At 39.8% G+C, this 15,870-nt stretch overlaps 1 protein-coding gene and 1 long non-coding RNA gene across 2 annotated transcripts in view; both read right to left on the reverse strand.

The window, feature by feature from the left end:
* The window catches only part of si:ch211-196i2.1 (collagen alpha-2(V) chain), a 184,442-nt gene that overhangs the window by 34,367 nt on the left and 134,205 nt on the right, over window positions 1–15,870 (reverse strand). Inside the window, exons 35-42 of the mRNA XM_034191797.1 lie at window positions 9,752–9,805; window positions 9,455–9,508; window positions 4,968–5,053; window positions 3,368–3,421; window positions 3,203–3,256; window positions 2,923–3,043; window positions 2,493–2,600; window positions 2,157–2,210 (exon numbers count right to left, since the gene is read on the reverse strand). Coding sequence (XP_034047688.1) covers window positions 2,157–2,210; window positions 2,493–2,600; window positions 2,923–3,043; window positions 3,203–3,256; window positions 3,368–3,421; window positions 4,968–5,053; window positions 9,455–9,508; window positions 9,752–9,805 — 585 coding nt within the window. The remainder of the gene's footprint in view (window positions 1–2,156; window positions 2,211–2,492; window positions 2,601–2,922; window positions 3,044–3,202; window positions 3,257–3,367; window positions 3,422–4,967; window positions 5,054–9,454; window positions 9,509–9,751; window positions 9,806–15,870) is intronic.
* Window positions 2,999–3,646, reverse strand: LOC117529397. Its single transcript, XR_004566009.1, has 4 exons — window positions 3,537–3,646; window positions 3,368–3,421; window positions 3,203–3,256; window positions 2,999–3,043 (listed from the first exon to the last, which is right to left on the reverse strand). It is a non-coding gene; the product is annotated as an uncharacterized LOC117529397 (long non-coding RNA).

Below are 15,870 nucleotides of genomic sequence, written 5' to 3' on the forward strand. Positions count from 1 at the left end.
GCACTTTGCACACGTGCACACACACAAAACAAATCCACTGTGCTGTATAGAGGCTGTTGGCAGGAAGTTAGAATGAAAAGGTGGACTAATTTCTGACGTGATTTTTTTTTTCACTGCAGTGAGGATGTACACAGTCTTTTTTTTGGTAGTACACATGCGCACAAGAGCCGACCCGGTTGCGTGTGTATACGCGCGCGTGCGCGTGGGACAACGAATCTACCGAGACAATGATTTCATTGAGCTAACCGACGCTGCTAATTCTTGTAACACACACACACATACACACGCACACACAAAATCCACTCCGCTGTAAGCCGTCTGGATGCATGAAGAGCTGTTCAGATGAAAAGCTGATGTGATTTTTGGCTGGTCTGATGAACTTTTTCTTTTTTCCTTTTTTATGGAAGTCCGAAGTCAGTGCACAGCATCACCGGACCACATGTTACAATTTAGACTTTAGCAGCAGTGGAACACCAAAATGTAAGTCCCTCTTCTGTTAAATTAAATTAATATAAATTAATAAAATGTAAAATGACAATGATCTATTTTAGCTGTTATGTAAAACAAATAATTAATATTTTTACATCCTTTCAATGAAACAAATATTTAATTTGGTGAAAGCTTGAACAAACCATTCAATGAGATGAAGCCGAGTTGAATGGAACATTCCATCTTTCACCTCATGAAATATTCATACCATTGAACTCATAAACATTCATTATTTGTATATGTCTGACCAAGTTGCATGAATATCAATCTTTTTCTTAACAAATGTACACTTTGTTAAAACTATGTAAGAGTAAGTACACAATTCAATTTATTTAATTTATATAGTGCCAAATCACAACAAAGCTGCCTCAAGGCACTTTGCACAAGTAAGTTCTAACCTTAGCAACCTCTATAGCAAGCACACAGGTGACAGTGGTAAGGGAAAAACTCCCTCTGATGATTTGAGGAAGAAACCTCAAGCAGACCAGACTCAAAGGGGTAACCCTCTGCTTGGGCCATGCTACTGACACAGTTGACAATATGAATATACAGGAAATTTTAGGAGTCCATGTTGGTGTATAGGGCAGGAGGCCTGCAGAAGAAGACACCCACTCCCACTTCTGGATGGAGCCGCACCTCAAACAGTGAGAAAAAAACAAACCAGAATCAGGCAGAAAGACAACAAATACGGTATAATTTGTCAGCATTAAGCAACAAGAAAAACAGAAGAAATACTAAGGTGATTGCCAGCCACTAGCCCTAAGCTTCACTAAAAGACCCAGACTTTAGATCAAGTTGAGGCCGCAGCCTGCTCTTTTTACTAATAAAATGAATTTAAATGGGTAGAAAGCATAGTACCATAGAGTACTGTGCCAGTATGCTAGCCATACGAAACGGAAAATAAGTGCGTCTAAAGTCTGGACTTGAAAGTCTCTACAGAAACTGACTGTTTTATTGATGCAGGGAGATCATTCTACAAAGCAGGTGCATGATAAGAGAAAGCTCTGTGACTCGCAGAATTTTTATTTTTTTTACCCTAGGGACACAAAGTAGTCCTGCACCCTGAGAACGCAGAACCCGGGACGGTACGTAGGGTTTAATAAGGTCAGCTAAGTAGGGAGGTGCTAGTCTGTGAATAAATTTATAGGTTCATAGCAGAACCTTAAAATCTGATCTCACAGGGACAGGAAGCCAGTGAAGAGATGCCAACGTAATGTGATCAAACATTCTGCTTCATGTCAAAAGTCTGGCAGCAGCATTTTGAATCAGTTGGAGACCCCTAATGCTGGACTGCGGTAAACCAGAAAATAGAAGACTGCAGTCGTCCAATCCAGAAGAAACAAATGCATGAATCAGGGTCTCAGCATCAGCCATAGACAGGATGGGACGAATCTTCACTATATTTCACAGGTGGAAGAAACCTCTTTGTACATCCTACCTTCAAACACAGCCTAATATGACCATCCATGAGAAATCTACTTAAGCTCCCAATTTTCTATAGGAATACAAACTTCTTTCGGCACTACACTAGTGTTGTAAATTGAGCAATTTGGGTAACTATGCATAACATCATTGAAAAATATTGTTTTAACCATCTCTTAGTAAATGATAAACTTCATTACTGTATATGAATTTCTACAATAAAGGAAGCATTCAGCAGCGTTCACCTTCTCTCCTTTAGGCCCTGGATCTCCTGCCTCTCCTGGATGTCCAACATCACCCTGCAAATGAGGGTGATACTTTATTTTAGTATCTTATCTCTTAATGGACTTATTATATTACCATCTTTGTTAAGAGCTGAGGTTTTAATATCACACTGACTGATTTTATGTCATCTTGTAGTTGGTGCTTATGTCAACAAAAGAGCCCAAAGTCTGAATTGTAATCTGTCAAAAGTACAACATAATAAAAATACTGAGAAAATGAAATTTTAAGTTCCAATCTTTCTTTAAAACAGGAAATGAAATTGACAAAAGCCTTTAAAATTGAATAAATAGACATACCTCTTTGCCCGCTGGTCCAGGAGGTCCCTGTAGGCCTTTTGGTCCTTCTAATCCTCTTTCTCCAATGGTTCCTGATGGACCAGATCTCCCATAAGTTCCTTGGTCCCCCTATAAATCATATCACCAAAACAAGACAGGATTTCAGAAAACATGATGGTTGGCATCTTTAACAGTAGATGTGGCTAAGAATGGTTTATGTTCCCCACAAACAGAGATTTCATGTTTGTGTTCCACACTATTTAGATTAGATTAGAGAGAACTTTACTGATCCCTTGGGAAGACTCCCTCAGGGAAATTGAGGTTCCAGTAGCATTGCATAGCGGCACACAGGGTAAGAAGCACACAGAGTATCAAAAGTGAAAGTAAAAATGACTTATCTTGGACAAGTTTTTTCTTTTATTCTACCAAACCAAGGGACAAAATGATTTACTGTCAATTTGATTGCAAAGAAACCAATGATCTCAACACTCAGAACATGTGTTGCTGCAAACACTAACCTGGTCCCCTTTTTGTCCAGGAGGGCCCTCGGCTCCTCTTTGGCCAAGAAGACCCTGGATAAGTCAGAAATCAAAACGCTGATTGAGTTCAGCATTGTTTGTTTCAGCAACAATTCAAATGCAACACATAATGCCATATTTTCTCTGGATTTGATGAAAATTTGATAACCTTAACAAATCTGGCAATAAAATACTCATTAAAAGTAAACAAACCTGTGGTCCAACTTGTCCGAGAGGACCAGCATCACCAAGTGAGCCAGGAAAACCCTGGAATTTAACAACTTTAACAAGTAAACATCAATTTGAACGAGACAGAAGCATCGTATATTCATGCTAATTCTTAAATCTCACGTAATAGGTTACTTATTCACAAATTACCTTATCTCCTTTTGCTCCTGCTGTTCCCGATAATCCATCAGCACCTTGTGAGCCCTGAGAAGATCCAACAATTTATTTTTCTTTTAGGTTACTTTGAAATTAGATTGTTTTTTCTTAAAGGTAGCAGACTGATTTGAATTTCCTCAGACTATAGGAAGTACCCACTCACTAGGCTTCCTGTGAGCCCCTGTGCACCCTGTGGTCCTGGGGGCCCTTTGCTTCCCCAAGGTCCAGGTTTTCCAGGCACCCCTTCGCCACCTTGTACACCAGCAGCACCCTAAGGGAAAAAATTATATATATTAAAAAATAAATGAATCATGGAACACTATGACTTTGAATACAGTAAAATCAGCAATGTGAGGGAGTCAGCAGCCAAGTCGAGGGGATCTGGCAGGAAATGCGAGAGAACCGGCAACCAAGGCAAGGGAACAAGCAGGAAACAGCCAGACAAGGTGAGGGGGTCAGTAGTCAAGCAAGGGCGATGTGGCAGCCAATGTGAGGGGAGCCTGCAGGAAATGTGAGGAGACCAGCAGCCAAGATGGGGGAGACAGCAACCAAGGCAAGGGAACAAGCAGAAAACAAGAGGGAACAGGCAGCCAAGGCAAGGGTGCCAGTAGCCAAGCCAGGGGGCTGGCAGCCAAGGCGAGGGGGGCCGGTAGCCAAGTCAGGGGGCCAGTAGCCAAGCCAGGGGGAGCCAGCAGCCAAGGAGAGGGAACAGACAAGATACAGGTGAAGCAAAATACTGATGTACTGACTATACGAACACCACACACCATCTCTTGTATGTTCATGGAGATTGTATTTTTTTTTTTTTTACATTCCACCAAAAAGGCTGACATGAACAGTGATGTAAAGATTTTTACATTTATTTATTTATTACTGAATACTGCTCTAAAGAAGTTCAGTTTGAAGAAAATAATAAATTAATTTCAAATTCCTGTGTCTGTTTAACTACCTATTGATCAATTTTGTGTATTTTTAGTCAGTGATGCACATCACTGAATAGTGCTGATTCTGTGATGACTTCTGATGCATTGTGGGTAATCCATTATCACCAGGTGCTGACTGGTTCATTACGACCAATCAAATAATCTATTTAATAAAAATAAGTCTTCATATCTTTAACAAAGCACAATAAACAAAGATAAACAGATCATTTTATTGGACACGTTTTATAAATTGCAAACTCAAAGTCATGAGCATGGTGGATTAGTGGTTAGCACTGTTGCCTCACAGCGAGAAGGTCGTGGGTTCAATTCCCATGGCCTTTCTGTGTGGAGTTTGCATGTTCTCCCCATGTTTGCGTGGGTTTCCTCCGGGTGCTCCGGTTTTCTCCCACATCCAAAGACATGCGGGTTAGGTGGATTGGGATCTTTAAAATTGTCCGTACATGTGTGTGTGGGTGTGTCTGTGTTTGTTTGTCTATTTGTGACCTTGTGACAGACTGGCGTCCTGTCCTGGGTGTACCCCGCCTTGCGTTCTATGACTGCTGGGATAGGCTCCAGCCCCCTGCGACCCTTAATTGGACTAAGCGGTAGAAGATGAATGAAAGTCATGAGACACACACACATGCAAACACTATCCAATGACAGTCTCTTACCAGGGGGCCTGGTAACCCTGTGGGGCCTTTGTCTCCAGGCCGACCCTGTCAGTGAGAAACAAACTGTCAACTTTTAGAGCATTTTCCTGCTCCCAATGAACACCAACAATTACATCATTACGTTATGAATTTTTTTGTTATTTTACAGTACAAATTATTGGGACACTGAATACAAAACATCACAAAATTTAAAATGAAATGGCAAATAAAGAATATTAACAATGCTAATTGCTCTCACCTGAGGTCCCCGGGGTCCCCTCTCTCCTCGAGGTCCTGGTGGACCCTAAAAACAAATAAGAAAAGTTGGGATAGACCAGGTCCACACACAGTGTTCACAATATGACAAAACTCCAGACAATGAAATTTAAACTCAAAGAGTCAGCAAAACCTGCGGCAACATACACCATTGATTATTTTATATATATATATATATATATATATATATATATATATATATATATATATATATATATATATATATATATTCTATTAGTAGAGACTCTGATCAAAGACTCTACTAGTAGAGACTCTGATTCTACCAAGCCATTCATTATCATGACAAGATGATATCTAGACATAGAATGACAGCAATACCTTACTGTGGAAATTAGAAAAATATCTGTCATGTCAACTTGACGTTAGAGCCACACCATGCTGAAGTGATCACAGTAAGAAAGTAAGAATGTGTAATCAACGGAAACTCTACTAGTAGAGTCTCCGATCGGAGTCTCGACTGGGATTCTGCCAGTAGATTCTCCAATTGGAGACTCTACTAGTAGAGACTCCGATCACAGTCTCTGCTGGTAGAATCTCCAATTCTACCAATTCACAGACTCTACTTGGACATATATATATAATTATGATTTTTCAATTGGAGAATAATGTGATCTACTACAAATTTAAAAAACTTAAGAAGAATTAAGAAATTACAAATCTTATAATGAAAAATTATTTAAATTGAGAACTTACTCAGCAAGCTAGCGAGAACTTTGTGGTATTATACTGGAAAAGACTTTTATGCTTATGTGGGTGTGAGAAAGATTCTAAATGTGTAATTACATGATGATATGTTTATATATAAAATTATGTATCAAATGCCTGCTGCATGTTAATACACTTTATACAAAAAAAGGTGTCTGAATGACATTGTCAGAATTTGCTCCAAGATCACTGGCACCTAGTTTAATGGCCTCTGCACCCTTTGGAAGAGGCGAGTGGTCCAGAAAGAAAACAGAACCTTGTGCCAACTTGATCATGTGCTTTATAATCAATGTGTAGTCATGCCCTCAGGTCAGCATGATCATGTGCCAACATGAAAGACAAACTGTTATGCAAAATCTTTTATTCCATCTGCCATAAGGCTGCTAAATGCTCAGAATGCATTACATGCATAAATTACTGTGATCTGGGTTCCTTGCATCCCATTTTTATTTTGCCGTCACTGGTTGGTGCCAGTTTTGTGATGTTTGATTGTAGATGTTAGCTGCTGTATTTATTCATTTTACTTTTTTTGTCTTCATTTTATCCTATTTATTATGAATGGTTGACTGCAGAAGCAAATTGCTCTATCTGGAACTAATGTGCTCTGAATCTGGGTAATTCCACAGTGACGGATGTTACATTTGTAAGGAGTCTGTACCATTTCAACCAGTCTCATACTAAAAGTTGAAGCCATAAGTCCCTAATCTTGTGTGTGGGTATTGTTAAGGTCTTGAGATACTTAGGCAGGGAAGAAAGGATATCCAGTGATGCTTCTGTTTTTTTTTTATGAAAACAAAAAATATGAGTGTGAGGGACATTACAAGAAAAAGACATGAAAATATCCTCAAACTGCATTTCAAAATTATCTTTAAAACTAAAAATGATTGATGATTGTGAACTCCAGGTATAGAAGGGGAGCAGGCTCACCAATATACTGACTGCAGAGGGAACACAAATAGTGGCAACACTGGCTTCAGGGTTGCAAAAAATTCCATGTGACTGACATTACAACTGATTGATTAATGTGATTTGCAGAAAAAAAGACATGTTTTCTGAAATATTTTACTGATTTGCTTAGGTCAAGACGAAATAATCCAATTATTTACAATTTTACATCAAGTTACACGCTTTCATGCATTTCTGAGTTTAAAATGTTTTAGAAAATCTGAGAAAACTGTTTCCACTCCTCATACATGACTGACCTATCTGAAGATACATGTAATAAGAACATATGTCAACCCAAAAAATCAGATGTAACAATCTGGCAAAAACTGATAAGTAACCAATTTAATTAATCATCTGACAGTCAACATTAATGTGGGAAAGAGATATTTCCTATTGAATTCAACTTCTACTGTAAGGTTGAGGGATTTATAAATAAGTTGCACTGTTTTTCAGAATCCATAAGTGAAAATAATTTATTTTATTTATTTATTTAACCTGGTTAGTCCCATTGAGATCGAGACCTCTTTTGCAAAGGAGACCTGAACAATTAAAAACTTTCAAATTCACCTCACCTGCATGTCTTTAAATGTGGGAGGAAGCCGGAGCACCCAGAGGAAACCCACACAAACACAGGGAGAACATGCAAATTCCACACAGAAAGGCCACAGGTGGGAATCGAACCAATGACCTTCTTGCTGTGAGGCAACAGTGCTAACCACTAAGCTACCTTGCTGCCTGGTTTTTGCCTGGTCATGTTCCAATTTTCATGAATCTGAAGATAAAATAATAATAAATTGATCAAATGCATCACTTATCTTTTTTAAGTACTTTTTCTGATACAGTACATTAAGTACACACACACACACACACACACACACACACACACACATATATATATATAAAAAATGGTACTTCACGTTTTTCAAAAATGTACAAAAATTTTTAATAATTAAAATTGCCATTTCATTATTTTTATATTCACTTTTCAGTTTTATTTCTTCATTTATTTATTTTTAATGAGGGTCTTTACAAAATAATAATAATGTGTGTACATGACTTAAAACACACAGAGCAAAAAAAAAAAAAAAAGTCTGGTGATTATTTTCTACCACGGTCATGGTTGACACTGAGTGACATGGATAAAAATAAAACCAAAAACAGCTGGTGATGTTTGCAGCACTCTGCTGTATGACTGTGTGACAGCGTGATGGATTTCGGCATGGTGCCATGTGAGCGAGATGTAAGCACAAACGTGCACGATGACTCTGCAGGGACAACTCTCGACCAGCACACGGCTGAACTTTAAAGAGCACAGTCTGACTTTCATTACTCAAACTGCCACTTTCCACACAACAGGGCACTTTCTCATTCACAAATCCAAGCAGCCAAAAATAACAGTGATGATTTAAGACTTTGCTCTATTCCAAGAAAAATGCTCAAGTTTCCAGCTTCACTTTGAAATTCATCAAACCAGAAGAAAGGTGACGCCCATTGCACCAAGTACCAAACTGCATATGGTCTTATTTTAGGAAGGTGTTCTCAGAAAACTTCTAAAAGCTTTTAAAACCATTTTCATGTTGAAATAATTACATTAGCGTTGACTGTGTTCTCACACTGATAATTAGCACCACATGTGGATCATTCAGGAGGGCGCGGATGCCACATGTGGTTAATTTAGGAGGGTGCGCACACCACATGTGGCTCATTCAGGAGGGCGCACACACCACACATAACGAATTTACTAGGGCATGCACGCCACATGTGCCTTCTTCATGAGGGCGCACAAGCCACATGTGCCTAATTCATGATGGCCCACACAACACACGTGGCTGAATCACAAGAGTGCACACGCCAAACGTGGCTAAATCAAGAGGTCCCGCACACCAAACGTGGCCAATTTAGGAGGTCGGCCGCACCAAATGTGGTTAAATCAGGAGGGGGCGCACTAGGCATGTGAATATCATCAATGACAACAATTTGATACGCACCTTGATACACTACCACCACCAATCACTGTCAGATTAAAAGCTCAATAGATTTCTGTTGCGATTTTTCGCTGGACTGAAGAAAGCAGACAGCAGTCTGTACATGAAGAAGTCAATGGATGGCATCAGCTATGGAATACAGCATCAGGATTGTTCTTGCAACTTTTGGATTGGTTTTTTGTTTGGTTTTTTTTGTTGTTGTTTTGCAAGTTGACTTGAGAACAATTTTGGATTGGATTCCTATTTAAAGTTTGTGTTGGAATGTTTCGAACTGCTTGACCTCAAAGGATCAGTGACAAACACCAAAATGCAAGTCCCTTTTATCTTGTTTATAAATTAATAAATTATCAAATGAAAAGGATCTATTTTAGGCGTTATATAAAACAAATAATGAATGTTTTTTCATTTGCGCAATGGAAAGAATATTTCATCTTTCACCTCAAAAACATTCATTATTTGTACAATCTATTTATTTGTTCACTGACTTCAGTTTATTAGATACATACTAGATTTGTCCAAAGCCTAAGAAGACACTAGGGATCACCAAAAACCAAGAAATAAACCACAGATACGTACTACGTGCCCCGGCTTCCCAACAGGTCCACGTAAACCTCGTACTCCCGGCTCACCCTGGTGCAAAACACAAACAAAAGATCAGCATATTTTGTGATCTACGTATTGCAGGTCAATTCATGACCTGTGACAAAATTACTTTATTCTTGCTTCTTTGGCAATTGGTAATTTTTAGTAATACATGTCATAAAAATAGTAATTGGATTTATTTTGTAAATAAGCAGTTCATGTAAATTCACATTCACAGACAACAAATCCATTCAATTCACTGCTTAAATATGATGTAAACGTTGACCTCACCCTTTCACCCACATGACCTGGAGGTCCTCGCATGCCTGCGTTCCCCTGCACACCCTGACGGTAGAAGAAAAACAAAAAAAAGTGATACTAAAAATACAAGTACGAGAGCTGTCAATAAAGTATAGGTCCTTTTTATTTTTTTCAAAAACTATATGGATTTCATTCATATATTTTTACGTCAGACATGCTTGAACCCTCGTGCGCATGCGTGAGTTTTTCCACGCCTGTCGGTGACGTCATCCGCCTGTGAACACTCCTTGTGGGAGGAGTCGTCCAGCCCCTTGTCGGAATTCCTTTGTCTGAGAAGTTGCTAAGAGACTGGCGCTTTGTTTTATCAAAATTTTTTCTAAACCTGTGAGACACATCGAAGTGGACACGGATCGAAAAATTAAGCTGGTTTTCAGTGAAAATTTTAACGGCTGATGAGAGATTTTGTGGTGATACTGTCGCTTTAAGGACTTCCCATGGTGCGAGACGTCGCGCAGCACTCTCAGGCGCCATCGTCAGCCTGTTTCAAGCTGAAAACCTCCACATTTCAGGCTCTGTTGATCCAGGACGTCGTGAGAGAACAGAGAAGTTTCAGAAGAAGTCGGTTTCAGCATTTTATCTGGATATTCCACTGTTAAAGGAGATTTTTTTTTAATGAAAGACGTGCGGACGGGTCCGCGCGTCGGGACGCAGACGGCGCGGTGCGGCGGCACACGAGAAACACCTCCGTGTTGATAACCATTTGTAAAATCCAGGCGGCTTTTGATGGCTTTCAGTGGAGTGAGTATATGAGAAATTGTTTAACAGCTGGACATGTTCCAACTTGTCCTTAAGGCTTCCAACGGAGGTGTTTTTCCTGTGGCGGAGCATCGCGCCGGCTGCGTCCTGACGCGCGGACCCGTCCGCACGTCTTTCATTAAAAAAATCTCCTTTAACAGTGGAATATCCGGATAAAATGCTGAAACCGACTTCTTCTGAAACTTCTCTGTTCTCTCACGACGTCCTGGATCAACAGAGCCTGAAATGTGGAGGTTTTCAGCTTGAAACAGGCTGACGACGGCACCTGGGAGCGCTGCAGGACGTCTCGCACCGTGGGAAGTCCTTAAAGCGACAGTATCACCTCAAAATCTCTCATCAGCCGTTAAAATTTTCACCGAAAACCAGCTTAATTTTTCGAACCGTGTCCACTTCGATGTGTCTCACAGGTTTAGAAAAAATTTTGATCAAACAAAGCGCCAGTCTCTCAGCAACTTCTCAGACAAAGGAATTCCGACGAGGGGCTGGATGACTCCTCCCACAAGGAGTGCTCACAGGCGAATGACGTCACCGACAGGCGTGGAAAAACTCACACATGCGCACGAGGGTTCAAGCATGTCTGACGTAAAAACATATGAATGAAATCCATATAGTTTTTGAAAAAAATAAAAAGGACCTATACTTTATTGACAGCCCTCGTATCCTGCAAAACTCTGAATTTTAATCCCCCTGCTGGATTTGTTATGCATATTCTAAAAAATTCAGTTTGACAACACAAATTAAGCACACCAAGTTTTTTCTTTGTGTTTTAACTTTCTTTAAAGTTTCATAATTAGCAGCTTATTTAGCACTTTCTCCCATTTTTCCCCCCTCTTCCTTTTTGTCTTTCTTGAAAGACTTTCCAAGCTGTGATCTTCAAAAGATGACCTCATTGTCTAAAATAACCACTGATTAAATTCTAATTGTTGCAGGAAACATTAATAATTAAGGCTATGAACACATGAAAGTCATAATGAGAAACAATTCACTCCTTTAAAATGTCTAATTAGTTTTTTTGGGGGGGCGGGGGGGGGGGGGCAGAAAAGGATTCCTTTTTGTTCAGGTTTTCAATGCAGAATATGGAGGACCCCAAGTGTCACTGAAGTAGTAACAAAGCATAGCGATTCAAGATTCAATAGTTTATTGTCTTGTCAAGGTAACAATGAAATTACATTTTGAGCAATTCATACAATAAGTAATTTGTATACTCAACAAAAATATAAATGCAACACTTTTGGATTTGCTCCCATTTTGTATGAGATGAACTCAAAGATCTAAAACTTTTTCCACATACACAATATCACCATTTCCCTCAAATATTGTTCACAAACCAGTCTAAATCTGTGATAGTGAGCACTTCTCCTTTGCTGAGATAATCCATCCCACCTCACAGGTGTGCCATACCAAGATGCTGATTAGACACCATGATTAGTGCACAGGTGTGGCTTAGACTGTCCACAATAAAAGGCCACTCTGAAAGGTGCAGTTTTGTTTTATTGGGGGGGGATACCAGTCAGTATCTGGTGTGACCACCATGTGCCTCATGCAGTGCAACACATCTCCTTTGCATAGAGTTGATCAGGTTGTCAATTGTGGCCTGAGGAATGTTGGTCCACTCCTCTTCAATGGCTGTGCGAAGTTGCTGGATATTGGCAGGAACTGGTACACGCTGTCGTATACGCCGGTCCAGAGGATCCCAAACATGCTCAATGGGTGACATGTCTGGTGAGTATGCCGGCCATGCAAGAACTGGGACATTTTCAGCTTCCAAGAATTGTGTACAGATCCTTGCAACATGGGGCCGTGCATTATCCTGCTGCAACATGAGGTGATGTTCTTGGATGTATGGCACAACAATGGGCCTCAGGATCTCGTCACGGTATCTCTGTGCATTCAAAATGCCATCAATAAAATGCACCTGTGTTCTTCGTCCATAACAGACGCCTGCCCATACTATAATCCCACCGCCACCATGGGCCACTCGATCCACAACATTGACATCAGAAAACCGCTCACCCACACGACGCCACACACGCTGTCTGCCATCTGCCCTGGACAGTGTGAACCGGGATTCATCCGTGAAGAGAACACCTCTCCAACGTGCCAAACGCCAGCGAATGTGAGCATTTGCCCACTCAAGTCGGTTACGATGACGAACTGGAGTCAGGTCGAGACCCCGATGAGGACGATGAGCATGCAGATGAGCTTCCCTGAGACGGTTTCTGACAGTTTGTGCAGAAAGTCTTTGGTTATGCAAACCGATTGTTCCAGCAGCTGTCCGAGTGGCTGGTCTCAGACGATCTTGGAGGTGAACATGCTGGATGTGGAGGTCCTGGGCTGGTGTGGTTACACGTGGTCTGCGGTTGTGAGGCTGGTTGGATGTACTGCCAAATTCTCCGAAACGCCTTTGGAGACGGCTTATGGTAGAGAAATGAACATTCAATACACGAGCAACAGCTCTGGTTCACATTCCTGCTGTCAGCATGCCAATTGCACGCTCCCTCAAATCTTGCGACATCTGTGGCATTGTGCTGTGTGATAAAACTGCACCTTTCAGAGTGGCCTTTTATTGTGGACAGTCTAAGGCACACCTGTGCACTAATCATGGTGTCTAATCAGCATCGTGATATGGCACACCTGTGAGGTGGGATGGATTATCTCAGCAAAGGAGAAGTGCTCACTATCACAGATTTAGACTGGTTTGTGAACAATATTTGAGGGAAATGGTGATATTGTGTATGTGGAAAAAGTTTTAGATCTTTGTGTACAAAAATAGCAGTGTGATGTAAACAGTACAGTATGTAGGCACATACAATGTAAACACTGACATGGGAGGGAGGGAGAATAGATTCAGACTGTTATTGTAAAATATATTGCTCTAAGGAATGTTTGCTGCATCAATGCAAGACCAGTTCACAGTTGTAGCCTGTGAGAGATATTGGAGGGTGAAGGCATTTGAGATGTATATAAGCACTAGAAAGTGCAGTCCCAGTGCTGCCTACTTAATGTGAGTGTGTCTTCACGGAGAGCAATTTGCCATTTTGAAGCTGGGCAAAATATTGACGAAGTACCCGGATGTGAAATGTTTCATGAAAATTCAGTAAGGTATATCTTATATATTATATTCCAATTCAAGGTGGGACTATGCTAGTATACTAAGATATATAAATATCTAAAAATAGAAAAGTAGAAAAGAGTAGAGTAGAGCCACTTAGGTGCCTGGTCTTCAGAACCACAGATGGTAGGTTTTGTACATTTTCAATACGTGAGTGAACACACACGATTGAAGTTAAGCCACCTTGGCACTTGTCTGAATTTGATCCTCGCATTGCACCGCACAATTCGCCGTGCCAATGTGACCTGCTTTTACCCCGCTTGACACCACTCTATATAAAAATAAAATAAAATGATCATTTTGTAGCTGAAATTCTGATGCATTTGCTGTTAGAAAGCTGCTGATGAAACCATCTCTCATTGCTGCCAGAAGGACAGAGAAATTATCTACAGCTGCAGGTTGTCACGTGCGCATCATGCGGTGGAGACAGCACTTGGACTTTTGTCTCAAAGGTAATTATTTATAATATATACTGTAATGGTTTAGTACAACAGTTGCATTTTCATTCCTCATGAGTTAGATTATGTTTATTAGTATAGGAGCTATTTGTTGTTGTTTTTTTGTCACATTATATTTTTATTTTGTATTATCACAGTGGGTCGCGGTAAAGAGGTGCATCAGGTGTATTAAATAGCAGCCACAAGTGATGCAGGGTTTTGTTTTTTTTTGGTTGCGGGAGAGGCACAGTTTTTACCTCTACTGCTTTCACCTTTTCATTATCTTGCCAAAACAAAGTTTTACAAGATATGTTACGCAGTATGTATTTTTTATTTTTTTTTATTTTTTATTTTTTGCAATCATTGCAATTTTCACCTTTAGCTCACTCTGGAGCACACAATTTACATTACAGAGTTTTGGTGAAGGTGAAACACTAAATTCAACAAAACAACTTTCCTGGTTGCAATTTTTGAAATTGTGCCTCCAAATTTGGCATGTATATAGTGATCTTCAGGGTTTCGCTTGAGGTCAAAGGTGACCTAAATTTGGTCAAATTTCAGATTTGAGTAAAACATGTCTTGTAATACACCAGAATAAATGGTTTAATGAGAGGACCCATAATATGTCAATAGTTTTAAGATATGACAACATTTGATGACGTCATCATGGAAATACTTGCAAAATTTTGATTTTTTTTAAGGGTGTGACAAAGCATGCAAATCATTATTGCTGACTCTTGTATGTTCACAGATAGCAGTCCTATGGACATACCTTTCAGCACACAAAAGGGTGAAGGTCAAAGTTAAAGGTCACAGGAAGGTGAACACTAAAATGACCAAAACAAGTTTCCTAGTCACAATTTGTGCTTTTTAACCTCCAAATATGACATGAATATAGTGATTGGCCTTGCCCATAAACCATTACCTGCAACAAGAGGTCAACCTTGACCTTCAAGGTTTACCTTGAGGTCAAAGATGTACTACAATTAGGTCAAATTTCATCTTTGAGTAAAACATATCGTATCATACACCGAAATAAAGGACTTGAAGAGGGGATCCAGAATATATCACGAGTTTTAAGGTATGACACCATTTGATGACATCATCATGAAAAAACTGGCAAAATTTCAATTTGTTAAGGGTGTCCCTTACCAAAAAGTAGTATATGCAAGTATGTTTCAAGTATACTTCTAGTTTACTTTTTATATACTTATCAGTACTATTTTTTGGTAAGGGGTGACAAAGCCTGCAAATAATCATTGCAGACTCTTTAGTAGAGAAGCTTGAATCTTCAACTGGACTGGGTTGCTTGACGTGAGGACGTTTCGCTTCAAATCACAGAAGCTTCCTCAGCTAAAATTCTAAAATTCTTTGAAGCAAAACGTCCTCACGTCAAGCAACCCAGTCCAATCGAAGATTCAAGCTTCTCTACTATGGAAACCACCTGGATAACTGAGAGCCTGTACAGAAACATTGCAGACTCTTGTAAGTTCACATTTAGCAGTACTGTGGAGACACCTCTCAGCACACAAAAGGGTCAAGGTCAAAGGTCAAGATCACAGAAAGGTCAAACACTAAAATCAACAAACAACTTTTCTGGTTGCAATTTTAGAAATTATTCCAAATTTGGCATGAACATAGTGAATGGCCTTGCCCATAAACCATCACCTGGGATAAGCGATTGACTTTGACCTTCAGAGTTTACCTTGAGTTCAAAGATCACCTAAAAGTATATTACATTTAAAATTTGAGTAAAACATGTCATGTAATACACCAAATTAAAG

This window comes from Thalassophryne amazonica, chromosome 17, assembly GCF_902500255.1.
Source record: "Thalassophryne amazonica chromosome 17, fThaAma1.1, whole genome shotgun sequence".
In the NCBI taxonomy this organism is placed as follows: domain Eukaryota; kingdom Metazoa; phylum Chordata; class Actinopteri; order Batrachoidiformes; family Batrachoididae; genus Thalassophryne; species Thalassophryne amazonica.